Genomic DNA, 17755 nt, shown 5'->3' with positions numbered 1-17755 from the left:
CGGCTCTTCTGCCAGGCTGCACAACTGCCAACGGAAACAGGCCTCGGCCTCGAAGCTCTAGCAGTACGCGCGTCCTCCGCTGCCGCCTGAGGACGGGAAAGGAAAGCCGAGCGAGGCCGGCTCCCGGCACAGGGCGACCGCCTCAACTCCCAGGCGGCGGCAGCGCCGCGCCTCACCGGTCCGGTCCGGTCCGGTCCGGTCCGGTCCTCCGGGGCGGGGCGGGGCGGGGCGGGGCGAGACCGGGCGGGGGGCGCGCGGGCGGCGGTGCATGCCGGGACGGCCCATATGAGGAGAGCGCCGGGAGGCACCTTCCGCTCGTCCGACCTCTCACCCGGCGGCGATCCGCGGCACAACACGGAAGTGTGATGGCGGCCGCGGCGGAGGAGGCGGCGGGAAGCGGCGGCGGCTCCCCGTCCTCCGCCCGGCGGCGGCTGCGCATTATCTCCGGGCACCTGCGGGGCTCGCCGCGGGCTCCGGAGCGGGAAGCGCTCTCGCCGAGCCCCTGCAAGGCGCAAGGGGGCTCCGCCGAGCCGGCCTCCGGCTCCATCCCGAAGAAGCGGTGGGTGCGGGCGGGGGTCCCTGCGAGGCAGCGGGCCCCGGGCCGCGCCGGGGGGTCCGTGCCGGGCTGGGCGGGTTCCCAGAGCGGCTGGCTGCCGGTGCGGGTCGGCGCTCGGGCAGCCTGTGCTGCGGAGGGCGGTTTCGCTCCCGCCCGGGGGCTGGCGCGGACTGACGGGGCCCGGGGGAGGCCCCGCGGGGTCTGCGCGGGGAGCTGTGGGGCCAGCGGGGCTGGGAGACGTGGGAGGGCAGCGGCGGGGAGGAGGACGAGGCTAAGCCCGAATGTGGGAAAAGTGCTGAAGCAACTCACCACTGTAGGAACCGGGTGGAACCGAAGGAGGCTATCTTCAGCCTCTTGCTTGCTTCTGTAGTGAGTTTGTATCAAAATGTAAAGTGGTTCATAGTCACCTTAATAACCGGAGGAAAGGCTCAATGTTTGTAAAATACTTTGAGGCCGCTATAATGAAGAACACAGGATGTGTGACAAGCAAGATTTGTGAATGGGCTTTCAGTCCTCTGTTCACAGACGTGTGAAATGTTCACCTCGTGTGAATGCTGCCGCCAATGCGCTCATTCATACATTAGGCTCTAACTCAAGTGTCTTAGAAATGAATAGTTTTAAGCATATTAACTACCTTTTCTGTTTCTTACTCTATTTAGTAGTAAGGAATCTCAGGTCACATGAGACCAAGGGAAGACAAATAAATTGTCTAGTTCAAAATTTTTTTCACTGGCTTTTAGATTTATTTTTCAAGTAGATTATTTTAAATGCTACAATTATAATACCATGATATAGCCTCATGTAATTTATCATCATGAGACCCACCTTTCTGCTGAGGTGGACTTGTGTTTGTTTTGTGATTTCCCCTTTCTTGGATGTGGATTTTCTACATGTGCGTTGGCTTACTATCCTGTAAGAGCATTTTAGGGCTTAGGTTACAGGTAACTTGCTGCTGTCCATTGAGCTGCATACAGGGGCTAGTATGTAAGTGTATGGAGGTGGTAAAGAGGCAGATTGGGCAAGTAGTGGATAAGAAAGTTGTTGCTCCTTTGAGGAAAATCCATTCGGCCCATGGTTTGCTCTGAACTTTTTTCAAGAAGAGAGCAAGGGACAGTCTGAATTATTCTAACAGGCCATTTGTGGCCCGGGGACACAAGCTGAACTTGCCTACTTTGTGAGGGCTGGGATGTCCTGGACATGTAGTCAGATGTTAATTACTTTGAAAGCCTTTAGCCCGCACTGAGAGGGATTTGATGCTCTTGCAGGAGGTCTGTCAAACAGGGCTGCTCACTGGGAGAAATGGGTCATTCCAAAATTGTTGCTTTCCTTATTGAGGTTTTTTCTTTGGTTTGAATTTAGGAAGAAATCACTGTTTCTGAAAAAATATCAGTTTAGCTAGTTTTCAGGCACTTATTTAAAATTGATTGTTGTGTGATTTCTAGAGCCAGTTACTGCATCCTTGAAGAGCAGGAAAAACGGGCTTTTGTGAAGATGCGTGTGACCTGAAGCATAGCTTCTTGCTCTGTGGAAGCACTGGCATACTGAACTTAACACCTGTACTTCTACAAGTCATCAACATTGCTCTCCCATATTAGGATTTGCTATAGGATCATAATGGATTGTGTAACTTGTTCTGGATTAGGAATAAAAATTGTGTTACTTCAAGGAGCTTGTGATCAAAATGGTACAACTGCTGGATACTTTGCTATAGGAGTGTAAGGGAGCTGCTGGAAAGCTTGATCCATACCATAGGTACAACTGTCTTGATGTACCTAGAGCCCAGCCTTTTTCTATGTGTGGAAACAAAAAAAAAAAAAAACCTTTAAAGGGAGCTGTATCTCTGTCTTAAGGTTCCCTCTGAACATCTGAGATGTGACTGAAACACATTTGAGAGGTTGTATGTGAAAATTATTATACTTAAATATAGCTTGGATATGAAGATCTAGATAGAGTTTGTGTTTGAGGATAATACCTAGGTTTTGGAGTGAGTGATGGGGGAGAAGGCAATGGAATGTCTACATTGATTTGGAGGCTGCAAGTGGTGAACGCCCAACTCCTGTTCTAGTGACTTCCAGCTAATCCGGTGCTGATTGTTCTAGCCATGAGATCTAGAAGATTGGTTGAAAAATCTGGTAAAAATAACTGACTAGGTGGGTACAGTGATATGGTGTGGCTTTTATCAGCAACATTAGGACAATCCAAACCCAGATGCTTTTTTCTTGCTTTCTTCTGTATGCTGATTCAGCTTTTCTGCCTCTTTTGAACTATTACTTTAACTTTTCAAGGTAAAACTGCAGCCAAAAGTACCTGAAGCAAAACTCTTGCTTATTATGCCTGTTGCATCTTTCCTCTAGTGTTTGAAATGGTGTGAAAGCTACAGACACTATTGTACCATATTTAGGTGCACTCTCCTTATGGTGCATTTCTTCTGCAAAGTAGAAGACTTCCTATGATAAAAAACCCTTTGTAGTATTTTAGGTGTGTGTTTCTGATCATAGAAATTTTTTTCTGGCTGCTTATCACTAGACAGTGACCTGCAGAAACATGGCTTTCTTGTTGATAGTTCAAAGACCAAACTGTTAAGGATCTTATCCAGACATTATTCATCACCATTGAGGAGAGAAAGGAGAGTATGTGGAATTGATTGAGAGTCTGTGGGTGCTCATCTAATGGTTCCTGTTTCCAAGTAAAAATGCCTCTGAAGGCTAAACAATGTGCTTGCAAACTGACGTGTTTAAGGATTGTAATGCGCTTCCTACTTTTTAAAATTACTTATCGAGATATGGGAAATTTCCTCTAAAAAGACAAGCAACTCTATACTCATCTGTGTATTCTCTTGAGGGAAATCTTAGGTACTATAAGAGTGGATAGATGTTGTTTCGTGGTGGCATTCCTGGCTTGAATTTCATATTTAATTCAGTGTTGCAGTGGAACATGGGGATTGTAACTATATAACTGTGTTGAAGCCTTAACAAGATGATAGACGTGCTGAAAAACTTAGTAAAAAGATTGAGTTGGAAAAGAACTCTTCCTTGAAATTGCTTTTTCTGAACTTTTATGTTATGCTGTTGCGTTTTGTTGAATGGGTATTAGTAACCTTACTTTGGGTGAGACTTGAGTTAAAAGCTTACTTAATCTTCAAAATAATGGTATGTGTGTGAAGTGTTCAACTTTATTGCTTTAAAAGCAGTGAGGTGCTACAACTCCCTAGAACACAGTTGCAGCAGAGTAACTGTTACGTGTGCTAGAAAGTAAAAGTCCCTCAGAGGTGGAGCCTGTGCTGATGTTAATCTTGCCATAATAGCTTGTGTTATAACTTATTCAAATCAAACTTTAAACAATTTGGCCCTTGATAAAAGGGAGTATTGATTGAGTGTAACTAAATGTCGACTCAGTAGCTCGTAGGCTTAAAATTTTTCTGTCCTGGAGCAAGAGAAAGCAGGGCAGGATTTCCTGATTTTCCTATCTCTGTGTGGAGAAGCTTCTTTCCTGTGGGATGGAGAGGCTTGTGGATCTCTTATTATGGGCATACTGTTATCCAAGGTAAACTAAGGGACTAGTGTATAGACAGCTGCCTGCTCTATATCAAGTTCACATGCAGGTTGCTCAGGGTCATGTGTTAATATTGGCATACCTTCATATAGACACTTGCAATTCTTGGTGTAGTTGCTGGTAATGATTATGACTTTATTAAGCAGCAACATGAATTAACTACTAAAGGGTTGATACTACTTGAATTTAATAAGTAACATCAAAGAGGCTTCGTATCTTACCACCAATACTTAGAGCAGTCTTTATTTTAAACACTTAAGTCTTTAGACAACAGTATTTAAGCAGGACTTGACACTAAACCGAATTCTGGTATAACTGACTTCTAAGTTTAAAGTGGTAGAAACTAGGGCAAAGAAGGAAAGGGCTGGTGGCACTAGAGTCTTAACAAATCAGAAAAGTAAGAGACTGTTGCATTGAGGAAGGTGTGGCACTTCACAGGAGGTTCTGCGATTGCATCAAAACAATTAATTGCTAGTTGAGGGTAATGCTTGAAGTAGAGGAACAGATAACTAAGAAGGTTCTCATGGAAACATTAGCTTGATAAAAGAAAGTGTCACAATCTGAAGGCAAATGTGACTTCATACGCAACAGTAATTACTGTCTGTCATCTAACTCCAAGTGGTTGAAAGTCAGGCAGATGAAGTGTAAGAGACATGTAAGAATTTATGTAATATAGCATGTATTATTAGATCATTTGATACCAAGTAAACCAAACAGGGTATATTCATTGGTTAAATTTTATTAGGAAAAACCTAGATACAAGATAGAAGTCTAAAGTATGCTTAATATGTAAAGTACAATATGGGTTATTACATGAAAGTTAGTAGCTGTTTACAGTGAAAACAGCAAGAATTTTGTAGATTGACTTCTTGGTGTCTACTGAGGTCTGAACTGTTATGTACAGGAAAATGAATGTGCATATATAGCTATTTAAACTTGATTTGTTTATTTAAACTGAATAGAATGATCTGTTAATGCAAGAGACTAATTACTTGTACTTCCTAGAAGCTATTGTGAGCTGGTATTAAGTAAGGACATCTGTAGTGTAACAGGTTGCAGACTTTCCTGAAATGTTACTATGCTTCCTAGTAGAGAACAGATAATGCGAAGTATTAAAAATCAATTGTAGGCTGAATGTGATGGACAAGTGTAATGCCTCTGTACTATCGTTATAGCCAAAATTGGCCTGTTGCATGCAGGTCTTCAGGGTTGACGGTATAGGCCAAAAAGCTTTCTTGAGCAGTTATCTGATGTATTTGCTGCTGAGCATGCTAAAAACTCTATGCAATAGGCAAAACAGTGTTGTCTAGGAACTAAGCTTATTTTGCTTGAGCAGTTAAATGGCAGACAATTGATTCCTTCATTCACTTTCTTTTAAGATAGTGAATCAGATTTCCTGGTTTTGCAAGCTTTCAAAAAGACTTCTGAAAGGACTGACCTCTAGTGTTTGAACAGTCTTTAAATGCTTGTTCATTTACTTTCTGAAAGTAGCCATATGCATGCATTTTTTTTATAGTAGAGTGGGCTCTTCAAAGAGAAAAATGAAACTGCTGTCAACTGTAGTAGTAGGTGGAATAGAGATAGCTTCTAGTAAAGTGTTGCATAAGAATCATGATTGGGCTGTGTACTGAGAAGCATAGGTGTATATATATCTTGGCTTTCCTGGATCTTAAGCTTTCTACAAAAGAATACTAGAGAAACACCAATTTCCTTATTCCTTGCGGCTTTGTTTATTACAGTGTGATGAAATGAAGAGTAATGAAATAGTCAAGGCTAGGAACATGTGTAAAGGGAGTTAACATTTGTTTTGTCAAAACAGTTGCTTAAAAAACCAACACGCTGCTTTTGAGTACCTAAGCCCTTGAAGTCTTACACCTAAAATCTTGTGTCTGCATTTGCTTACTGTAGATTTAAACTGTAAATATGAGCCCTGGTTTGTGTTGCCATATCAGATATTCAGCAAACAGTATAGTAGCTGAATCGGGTGTATGTGCAGCTGCAGGGATTTAGCTGCAAGCATGGGCCACAGAACCTATATGTGTCTAAGGTTGTAAAAAGAATGTTATGTGACTTCAGACTTGAGTGATTACGTTTGTTTGCTGCAGGGAAGGTCCTCCAAGGGAGAAGTAGTATAAGAGTGACAAACAGAGCAGATGCTCCCTGCTTGCAGCACAGCATTCTTCTCCAGATGAATGATGCTTTCACAAAGCAGTTCTTGAAGGGATTCCTTGGGCTATGTTCCCTTTCCTAATTTCCAGGCACCTGATACTAATTTACTACTGGCTTCAAAAACACCCTAGAGTGGCTTGTTTACTTGCTTGGGAAGTATGACTATATAACCAAGAGAGACTGCTCCAGAGGAGAGGGAGAGTGACTGTCTGGTATCAGCTGTGGAAAGGGTTCTGAATTTTCAGCTGGTGGTCCAAGCTGGTAACCAGAAGTCCAGCTGAGGTGAGTTTTGAGGGATTACTGTTTGGGTGTAATGCCTTATCACCATAATACTGCCTCAGTCTTACTGTACCCATGTGCTGAGTTCTGCAAGAACTCTACAACCTGCAAGACTTTTTTTTATATTAGGCAAATGGTGGTGGTTTAGCCCATGTGGTAGCCCTTAAAACTGCTGCTTTAAACTCATTTCCAAGAATGTGCTGGTTCTTGGGTCATGGAACAGGAGTATCTGAGTATTTTGTGTGTGGTGTTTTAATGCTGAGCATCAGCTGGTGATTGAATTGAAAATGCTGGTGGTTGTTGTGAGGAAATGGATGTGAGCATCTTGGCTTTGCTCCACCTGACTTGCATTGATTCAGCTGGGTTGAAATGCACTGTCATCTTGCTTCTCTGAAGACAGTGTATGAAACTGTCACTTGTCCTTTGAGTAAATTAGTCTCAGTTCTGTGTATAAAGTACCATATCTTCAGATTATTTTGGAGAAGAGGAGAGTTTTGTTGATATTTTTTTACTTTGATGGTATGTTTGTGTAATGAGGCAATTCCATTCTCCGTCAAATCACATGACGCTAACATTTGGAGTTCATTCATTACTTTATGTTCAATGAAATATCAGAACCAAGATAATGTCATAACTTCATCATAAGTGAAAAAACTGTGTTTACTTCTGGCATTATAATATCAACATGCTTCAGACCTTGGAAAATAAAAAGTTCTAACTGTTGGTGATGTTTTTGTAGTATAAAACTCTTCTTGACTGGCAGTTGTATGTATTGTGTATCCAGATGTTTGATATGCATCTGAGATATGAATTTGAAACTACTGGAAAATTATATCCATAATATAACTTCCATGGAGGTTGAACTTTAGATGCTGAGCTTGGATACTTGTGCTTTTTTTCAATTTCCTAGGGAGAAAAAAGAACTTTTTCAGCTAGTCACCATGCCTCTTGCCAAAACCTGGGATTTGGAGAGTGCTGGTAGGTCTGGAGGCCTCTGTCTACCCAGCTGAATGACCAGATGCCTGGAGAGCACTGCTGCTGCCAGTGAGCAGAGGGGCCACCCCCTCCCCTGCCCGGGCTGGGCATGCTGCCACCTCATGAGCTTCTACCCAGTTTGAAGGCACCTTAATGGTCATTTGGGGGTTTAATCCAGTGCCTTGTGCTGTAACCTGAACAGTGCCCTGCCCAGTGTCTCCTTGATTATTCCATAGCCAGTTTTCCAGATAAATGCAGAAAACACCTGACTTGTTCAACAAATATTTTGCTGTGAAAATCCTTATTGCATCAAGTCAAACTAATATTTCCATGTTGGGCATTGTAATGAAAGTGAAATACTTAAATTCACTTAACATAGTCACACTGTTTTCATCTTCTATTGTCGCTGTTCCCATGGTAATTTGTTTTCTTTCAAGTTTTTTCCCCTTCAGGCAATATAATCTTGTGTGTATATATAAATATACATTAAAGTTAAGCAAGCTTTGCTTTATAGTACTTCATACATTTCATTTAACTCTTTGTTGTGGTGTTTACCTGTCACAAGATACAATACTACTTATTATCCAAGGGTGGGGGGAAAATCTTCCGACTTTGTTATGAGGTAGCTGAGATGTTTTAGAACCAGCTGTTCTTCTACAAACATGCAAACTGTTATATTAGATTTTAACTTAATTATTCTTGTCACACCAATAAGAGCTATGTTGTCTGGCAGAATGCTTGTGTACTTATTTTATGCAGGTGTCATTCAACCTGAAAATAAACTTAAAAGTTAAAACTCACCCTCTGTTCTGTATTTTAAAGCCTGATGAAAGCATAAGGTAGTTTACACCAACCTAGAAAAGTAGGCTTTTCCTAAAGGCAAACAACTGGGAATGCAGTCAGCTTAGCGGAAAGACCTTGTATCTATGTCTTTGTTCAGTGCCTTAATAGTACCTCCCCTGGATTTGGTGGGAAGTAGCTATCTGTACCGACATCAGAACTAATGATAGTTTCAAAGCTGTGCTTTATCAGAGTATCTTATGTCACCAGTTCTTTTAGAACTTGGTCTTTTGTGTCTTGGTCTGTCTGATTGTCTCCAGCTTTGCAGCTACTTTCTCTAGCCTGTTTCATGCATCATACTTGGCATTCTTATTTTGGTACTGCCTTGCAGGAGGACTTACCTCTCTAAATTGGGGGGAGGCTGCTTGAGCCTTCTTCAGATTTTGCTGCTTAATATCAAGTCTGTTCTGATTTTACAGTATTCGACAAACTACAGGTATTTAGTGTATAGAAATACTACATTTAGTCAGCAGAGGGAGAAATCTTGCAGGGGGAGGACTGCAATGATGGGGATTTGAGGGGAACATCTAGTTTAAAAAACAGTAAAAAGCAATGTCATTTGGGTTGGCCAGTTCTGTGTCAGCCTGTTTGCAGCTCGGAACAGCTCAACTGTGTATAACTTAGTGTCTTTGTGGAATTTCTTAGAACTATATACAATATTTATAAATACACATGTATACAATATAGGAATAAATGTAAAAATAGGTAAGACTGCATAACATGCATTAAGAACACTTTTTCATAGTCTGTCATGTCAGTGCAATAGCACAAAGCATTTCTGTGCTGTTGAATGTGAGTGAATCCTTACCCTTTCCTGAGTGAACACTATGTGTGTAAAGATGAACTCTACTGAGGGAAGAGGCAGCCAAACAGTGGGGCTTTTGTATCTGGACAGCTATCTGCTCAAACAGTTTAATTTTGGCTGAAATTTTAGAATCAGTTCCTCAGTGTGAAAGAACAGCATGGACTGGGTATTTCACAAAACTGCATCAATTACAGAGTACTGAAACTGCTCTACAAAGTTTGCTTGAAGCGTTAAATTTGTCAAAGGCTTGTTGAAGTGTCTGATTCAAACAATTGTAATACATGTCCATGTTTTTATTTGATTAATTAAAAATTTGTGTTCAGGTGGTTTGAAGAAAATTAATTTTGATTAAGCCAAGTTTATTTAATTACAACAGTGACAGTATGTCAGCAGCCTATGTTAATATTATCTTTATAATGAAGGTCTTTGCTAATTGGTCGTCTCCCAGTTATCTTGTATGTAATGCTGGAGTTATAACTGGCTTGAGGCAGTGCTTTCTCTGAATTGCAAGATCTTTTTGAAATGGTCACCCCGATTGTCATCTTACTCTTCCATTATACAGTTGAAGAGCTACATTCATTGTATATAATGGAGTGAGGAAAATCATCTGGTTTTAGACTTCTTTTAAGATGCCTTTTTATTAAGTAAAATTCAGTTTTTAGGTTGGTACTTAATTTGTGATGTAAATAAATGGGAAACTTTTAAAGAAAAGTTAGATTAATGTGTAATTACCCTTTGTGGATCTCTGAGTCTTAAATATGTTTACATTGATACATGTCTGACTGTATCATAATTGAGAGATCCTCTGTTTTGGTATGGTTGTACTTAAGGTACTCCAAGTTTGTGGTTTATTTTGGCAGTTGTGGGGGTTTTTTTGACATTCCCTTTCTTACGGTGACATACTTTGAGGTCACATTCAGGTTGTATTTGTTATGTTATTCCTGCAGTTCTTGGGGTATTTTACTTTCCAAAATATTTTCAATCCAAATGTGTCTGAGTGCCTTATCAAGTGAATGTTATTAAAAATGCAGTGGGATTACAGTAGTGATGCCAAACAACTAAAATTTAAAATTATTCTCTTGACAGAGAATAATGCTAAATGTCTTATTAATTCTGAAAATATTTAGCTATTACCTATTTGTGTTAGTGTTTATGTATGAATTTAAAACCAAGCATCGTTCAAACACTGCTTTTGCCAATTTGAGAATATCATCATACAGTGAGCACTGACTTAAGCTGGTTGTTTTTATAAAGCATCTCACCTTTCAAGTCTTAGGATGCAATCTGAAGGAGTAATGGTTGTGGCTGCAGAATGACTTTTTGCTCTAAGCTATGCACTTTTGATATGTACTTGATTGCTTGAATTACTATCTGATAAGACTTTTTTTCCAAAGCCATATAACTGCAAATCTTTTTGGGCTTACAACATGCTAATGTTCTTATGTATTTTTTTTCCCTTTAAGGCAAGAACTTCTGAAGTGGAATGGATGGGGATATAATGACTCCAAATTCATTTTCAATAAGAAAGGTCAAGCAGAATTCACAGGGAAAAGGTAAGTTAAAAATTTATATAACCAAACTATCTTTAATGATTATTTTTTTGGAGAAGAGTTTAAAAGCAATACTGTTCAATTAATCTCAAGAAGTCAAAAAAACTTGGTTTATCTCATAGAATAGGTTATTAGTTGTTCTGCATTTAAGAAGTTTACTGAATTCTATACATAGTAGTCTAACATAGTAAAATAGACTGTGTGGCTTATTGGAAGGCTTATTAAAAGTATTGTAAGGACAAATTAATATGAGTTTTCTCTGTAACTGGATATACTCTGTGCATTAAACTTCCCTTGGAGAATAGAATCAGGCTGAGAATCTGCACCAAGTTCTCTTCTTTTACTCCACTCTCATGAGACCCCACCTGGAGTACTGTGTCCAGCTCTGGGGCCCCCAACATAAGACGGACATGGCCCTGGTGGAGTGAGTCCAGGAGAGGACCACAAAGATGTTCAGAGGGCTGGAGCACCTCTCCTGTGAAGACAGGCTGAGAGAGTTGGGGTCATTCAGCCTGGAGAAGAGAAGGCTCCAGGGAGACCTTAGAGCAGCCTTCCAGTACCTAAAGGGGCCTACAGGAAAGCTGGAGAGGGACTGTTCACAAGGGTGTGTAGTGATAGAATGAGGGGTAATGGCCTTAAGCTGAAGGAGGGTGGATTTTTATTTGATATTAGGAAGAAATTCTTTACTGTGAGGGTGGTGAGGCACTGGAACAGAGAGATTGTCCAGAGAGGTTGTGGATGCCCCCTCTCTGGCAGTGTTCAAGGCCAGGTTGGATGGGGCTTTGAGCAACCTGGTCTAGTGGAGGGTGTCCCTGCCCATGACAGGGGGATTGGAACTAGGTGGTCTTTAAGATCCCTTCAAACCAAAACCATTCTGTGATTCTGATGCTTTAGATAACATGCTTTATTAAATTTCCAGGGTTTTTTAGGTTTCTTAAGCATTGTGCATGATGCTACTTCATGCTCTGAAGTTAAAAATAACAACTGCTCTCAGTTGTATGTTCTGTAGTGGCAATACTTCTGATTTATTATTTACTAGCCCTTTGTACAGCAAGCTTGTTTTTTTGAGGTTTTTTTTCAGGAAATGACATTAAAATTAAGTCTACTTGGGGATCTCTGACTTTGTTCCAGTGTGATTTAATCCTGTCACTTGACATCTTAACTGGGTTTTTTCCTGCTTCAGTGGGAAGTAGTCCTGCAGTCTCTTCCCTAGTTTGAAAAGTATACTTCTTGTAAGAGTGAAGAAAAAGAATGGGAAGAGAGAGAAGTCTGAAATAAATACTGTCCTTAAAAAAAAATATATATATATTTCTTTGTGGTCTTTGAGTTTGTGTAAACTAGCATGAGCTGGTTTGAGTCAAAGCTGCAAAAACCTAACCAGGATGTTGAGCACTTTAATCCTTAATTTCTTAATTTTCAGGCCCAGATTAAAATGCAAAGCCTTGTGTTAGGCACTTGAATTCACTGCGTAATATTTAGGAAGATCTTGGTGATCTCTCTCCTCTTGCTGGGATTCTGACTCTTGTCACTTTGTCACTCATTCATATCTTATCTGGGGTAGGTTATGCTGCACAGAAAATGTATGCAGTGTGCTTTGAAGGAAAAAAGGTAAAGAGCTGGACTTGGATTTTTTTTCAGGAGGAGGCATCAAGGCTGCTGTTTGAGTACCAGCCACTGTTATAGAATGGGGGGAGAATGGTGGTTTTTCTCCCATCTGCATTCTCTCTCTAACATAGATAATATTAGAAATGCCCTGTTGAGCCACACCAGTGTAGTTTCTGTGGAATAGTTTGTCACAGTGGCAAAAGGAGAGTGTTTGAAGTGAAAATAGGAGAATAAGCATCTGCAAAGATGTTGTAGATGCCTCATCCTTTTAATATCAACTTACAGATCTGTTGTCCATAAATCTAATACCTTCCAAGTCTGCTGATACTGTCTGCCTCTACAGCATCCCATGGCAGCAAGTTCCAGGTTGCTGTTAAGTACTTGTGTTTTAAACCAAGTATTCCTTACTGTGTTGCAGGATTAGGTGAATGACAGTTCTTTACCTATCTACTGCTTTGTTAATTATATAAGACTAAATTGTGTCTTCCACTTTCTCTCCGTACTGAGGAGTCCTGGGCCCTCTAGCCTCTACTTGTAAGGCCCCTTGGTTTTTACAGTTGCTGTTCTCTGAATGCTCTCTAGCTCTATTACATCTTTTTGGAGATACAGGGACAAAACCAATGTGCAGCACTGAAGGTGAGGATAAACCAGGGTTCTGCAGAGCAGCGAAAAGATATTAACAGTTTTCTTTCTTACACCTGCCTGGCTGGTGCATAGCACTGTTTGCTGTTGTATGTTCTCATAATGCCATGATATTTCCTATACTGACTACCAGTCTGATTCTGCAAAAATATGAAGTAATACTTTTTTTCCTCTTGCTATTATCTGTGTCTTATCTTCCATCTTCATCTGTCTGCTCAAGCTTTTTAAGTTCCTAAGTTCCTTCCTATTAGTGTAGTATCTACTTACCCAAAAGAGCTTAATATTATTCACCTGGCTGGAGAGTCCACTGATTAACATTATGTAAAACTGGTCCTGGTACCAGTGTGTGGCAAGCTTCACTCCTGAGTCTGTGTTGGACAGTGATCAATAAACTCTCCCTCTGCTTCTTAACCTTATCTTATCCTTTAGCCTGTAGAAAAGCTTTCCTTCAGTACTGTAGCAATGTATTTTTTAAATAGCTTTTGTGGTGAACACCTGTGGAAAAGTATAAAGGAGTGTGGAATTTAATGTTCATTGTATCCCCTTTATTCACTCTCTTTTCCCACCCCGATAGAACTCCAAGAGTTAGTGAAACAGGATTTCCCTTCGAAAGCCATGTTGATTTTCCCAACAGACCATGCTTTTCCATTTGTCAAATGATCTTTTTACTATAGATTCTGCCATCTTACCAGGAATAGATGATACTTGGTAGTCTGAGCAACTAAACCTGGTTTTTTTGGGTTTGTGTGTGGGGAGGAAGTCTTTTGGGGGGCTTCTTGCACCATCATTGTGCATACAAAGCTTGCTTCCTGAGTGATCATGCATTGCATTTTCTGCAGTAAATTCACTAACTATGCTGTGGCTTCTGTCTGTGTCTTGACTTAAGTTGTTGGTTTTCTGATAGCTTTGGTTTGTCCTTTGAAGTGATTAAGGTTACCCTTGCAAGCTAGCTATAGTAATAGGTTGGCAGTACCAAAAAGTATGTCTGGAGATGAAAACACACCAAGCTGGCTTGAATCTCTCTGTACCATTGTTGCAAACTCATGATGCAAATGCATTAAACTTTCATTGCTTATTGCATTTTCCTTTTCATAGAATTCACTTAACTGTTTCCGATGAGTATGATACAATAACAGCTGTCACAGGAAGAAGGACTGAATGCTGTTTTCAAAGCTGAAGAGCTAGCTTGAGTGGAGATATGGTTGTAGCCTTTTATCTCTAGGAATAGAGTAGGGGTGTGTTACAATAGGAGAACTGGGAGGTAGCTGACATGAGGAAACAAAAGGAATTGATCTTTCTGAGTAATAAGTGACTTAGTTGTAGAGTTGTTTGCAACAGCTGTGAAGGACAGGGTCATAATTGAATTAACATGATTGAATAATCTTGGACCCATGAGGCATAATGCAGTGACCCAAGTGCAAGCTATAGTAAGCATTTTCAGCTGCTGAAAGCTCTTAATACCAAAGAAGGATCTTTCTCCTCAGAGAATGCTTGTGCATATGTAAACATGCACAAGGTATATGTATACAATTAATAGCAATAGTTTCTACCTGTTTAAGTGTGTCCCTAGCCTTACATTTTTACGTTAACAAATAGCTCCTCTGTCCCTTGTCTGTAAGTCATGTCACATGACTAAGCTCTTGTGAAAGAGTTTGCAATAGAAATAAATTCACATTGCTTGATGGATTCTGATGATGAGGGAAGAATCTTTAACACTGTTATCAAAACATGTAAGGTCTACTGAGCTGGGTTTGTGTGTCAGACTGCTGTTTACATTGCAGTGTGTCCATACACACGTGGCCTCTGCCTGTAAATGGCATGAAATCTGTGACACTGTTTTCTGTACTACTGAAAGGGAGAGACCTTTCTTAAAAGTAAAGATGGGGGGGTGGGATGTCTGAAAAGCCTTATGCCACAATTCCCAAAGATCGTGAAGGAAAATAATACCTAAGATGTTGATAATTGATTTTGTGTGAAGTACAGAAGTTAAATAAATGAAATGTGCAGTTGCTTGAAAACTAAATGTGTGGAAGCTTTGCAGGCTTATAGGTAAAGAATTTGATTTAAAACATAACTATTTGTGCATACCTAGAATCAAAAGAAGTGTATCTGACATACAGTCTTTTAATTTAAAATGACCCTATGTAATATTGACTTTTCAGGTACAGATTAGGTGGTATGGTATTACCAACTTTTAAGGAATGGATAGAAAAAACCTTTGGAGCAAGTCTGGAGCACAAAACTACCTCTAGAGTAAGTAAATAGCAGAACCAGTTCTTTTGAACATTAGTCTTGGTGTTAATCAAGACCACATTGTTAAAGATGATTCAGCTGTTGTCCTGAAGGTCACCTTGCATGTGATTTAAATATAGTGTATTACCTCAGAGTTTTTGAAAAGTGTTCTATGTGAAATGTTCAATGACTTAGCATGACTTGTGGTTCCAGGTTAACGGGTAGTACTTCTATTGGAATGAAAGTCTCCAACACAGGGAGGATTTTTTTGTCCTTATCTGTAGGTTGGCTTTCAAGATTGTAGAAACTGTTAGCCTAGAGGGAATTGTTTATACAACATCAATGCTCATGATAACAAAGAGAAGATATAGTGAAGTTAAATTGTGCTGTGTTTTCAGTGTATTTAATGATATCCAAGCTCTTACTTGACAGTAATTTTTATTTTTACATGTCTGGGTGCTAAAAATCTGGCTACCAGAATACTCAAGATGGAACTAAAGTTTTCAGAAAAACAACGCATTCAGAATGTCCTGGGTTTTGTGAAGCATCTGTATTTTGCTTTTCAAGAAGAGTAACTTATGTCAGAGGTAGGAGACCTGACTCCCTTCTAAGAATTCCGTTGAGGCTGTAGGTTCCTGACTAGATAGCTGCTTAAGCAGTGTTGGAAGCAGGCTGTGCTTGTACGATGACTGTAGCAATCCTGCTTTGGGTAGCAGTTTCACCCATTTCTTGAGTGAGTTCAGCATTGCATTTTCTTTGAAGCAGGTAACATTATAAAGCCTGAAAACTCAAATGTTTCTTCAGTCTTCTGTTAATCAAGACATTCTTTCATCTGCTATGACTTGCAGGATCTCCATCTGCCACTATATTCTGAAAAATAATAATCTTGATGTGTTTTCCTTGACCAGGATTGGTCTTAACTGGCAGCTGTGACCAGAGATCCTGAGACACTGTTCCCTTTCTACATGTAGAAGAAATACAGAACAAAGTAAAGTCGGAGGACAAGGGCAGATTATTGAATAGTATCTTGATTCCACAGCACATCTTGCAAAACAGCTCTTCAGGATATCTGCCAGCAGTGTTGAATGCTTTCCTGTTATGTTGTGCTGCTCTGGTTCTGATGTTCTTGTTGCCATCTGAAACACACTGACTACCTTGATGCAGAATAGGACTCTCTGGAGTCTCCAGTATGTATCTGGATGGCTCATAGCTATTCTCAACTACTACTGCAGGTCCCCCATTTTCATGTCTCTGTCGTAGTTTCTAGTTTATATTTCAGATTGTCATGTTAAAGTGTTTTTTCACCTTCTACTATCATCAGAGCATGAAGGAACTTGTGTACAGGAGCAGCAGTAGGAAAGGGATCTCTTGGTCCACTTGTCTTTCTATCTCATCTCTTCTTGCCTCTGTTCTGTAAGACTGGAGGGTTCCCTGTTGCATGCATTTTTTTCTGTTATAATTAACAACAGTAAATGTACCTGCTTCTGTGATGCTCAAGACCTGACAACTTTTTTCCTTTTTCAGACTAGACTTACCACAGACAGCAGTTTAAACCTAGTTCACATAAGCTTCCTGTCTAGCTTCTTAGTGCACAAATCTTAAAATCTTTCAGTCCAGTAAGAATAAAGGTGGTATGTTTGACATTGGGTGTAAGATTTATATGGACAAATATTAACTTTTAAATCTTGAAGATGAAAACTAAAGGATTAAAATACTTGTGGAAGAGAGATCAAAATCAAGATACTTAAAACTATCTGCAAGGAGTTGTTATAGGCTTAAGTAGTTTGTGTCCCTCTTTATGGAGAACAAAAATCTTTAAGCACTTGATGTCCAACTGGAATTGATATGAAATAGTTCTGTCTATGAAAATCCCTGAAGAAATAAAAATTTAAAATAGGAAATATAAGCACAGCTACTGGGCATTTTTTAAGAAGTGGTTTAAAGACCTTTATTTGGTACCTACTTCTTTGTTTCTCATGTTTCCCAAGTTACTGTCAGAGCTCTGCTCTTTGGGTTAGTAAACAGCACTGTGTGAATGTGCATTAGTAGCAGAATAGTAAGAGCTTAAGAACAGCAATGCAAGACCTGATGACTTCTGTGCTTATTGTGACTGGCCCCTAAAATCATGATCTCTGAGTAGCAGTATACCTCTCACCTAAGCAACACTTAATCTCAGCTTCTGTATTTGTAGGTGGCAAAGTGAATATGTTGGAGGGAAAAGCCTTTTTCTCAGATGTCTGACACTTTATTTCAAGAAGCATAATATTACCCTTAAAGTCAGAACACCACATATCCTCTTCCAGAAGTCATATCATTGTTAACAGTATCTTTTCATTAGATCATGTCTCCCATATGAAGACTCTAAAACAACCACTTGGCTATCCTTTTGAACCTCTAAATGTTGTTAGCTATCAGTCATGAACATATTTCATGCCGATATTGCTTTCTGAATTATCCCTGTAAACACTCTTAATTTCTGCATAACCTTACATAGTTTCTTGTAGGGTAGACACCAGCAGGCAAGTTCCATCACCATGGATCTTTTAACTA

General features: G+C 40.1%; 1 protein-coding gene across 1 annotated transcript in view; it reads left to right on the top strand.

Moving 5' to 3' along the window:
• Positions 1-292: 292 nt before the first annotated feature.
• AGPS (alkylglycerone phosphate synthase) overlaps positions 293-17755 on the top strand; it is a 55104-nt gene continuing 37641 nt past the window's right edge. The window contains exons 1-3 of the mRNA XM_075756562.1: positions 293-559; positions 10640-10729; positions 15136-15226. Coding sequence (XP_075612677.1) covers positions 366-559; positions 10640-10729; positions 15136-15226 — 375 coding nt within the window. The 5' untranslated portion in view covers positions 293-365. The remainder of the gene's footprint in view (positions 560-10639; positions 10730-15135; positions 15227-17755) is intronic.

The sequence above is a fragment of the Balearica regulorum genome, chromosome 6, assembly GCF_011004875.1.
Source record: "Balearica regulorum gibbericeps isolate bBalReg1 chromosome 6, bBalReg1.pri, whole genome shotgun sequence".
NCBI lineage: Eukaryota > Metazoa > Chordata > Aves > Gruiformes > Gruidae > Balearica > Balearica regulorum.
The sequence above is the reverse complement of the archived record's forward strand: the minus strand, read 5'-3'. Positions and strand labels throughout refer to the sequence as shown.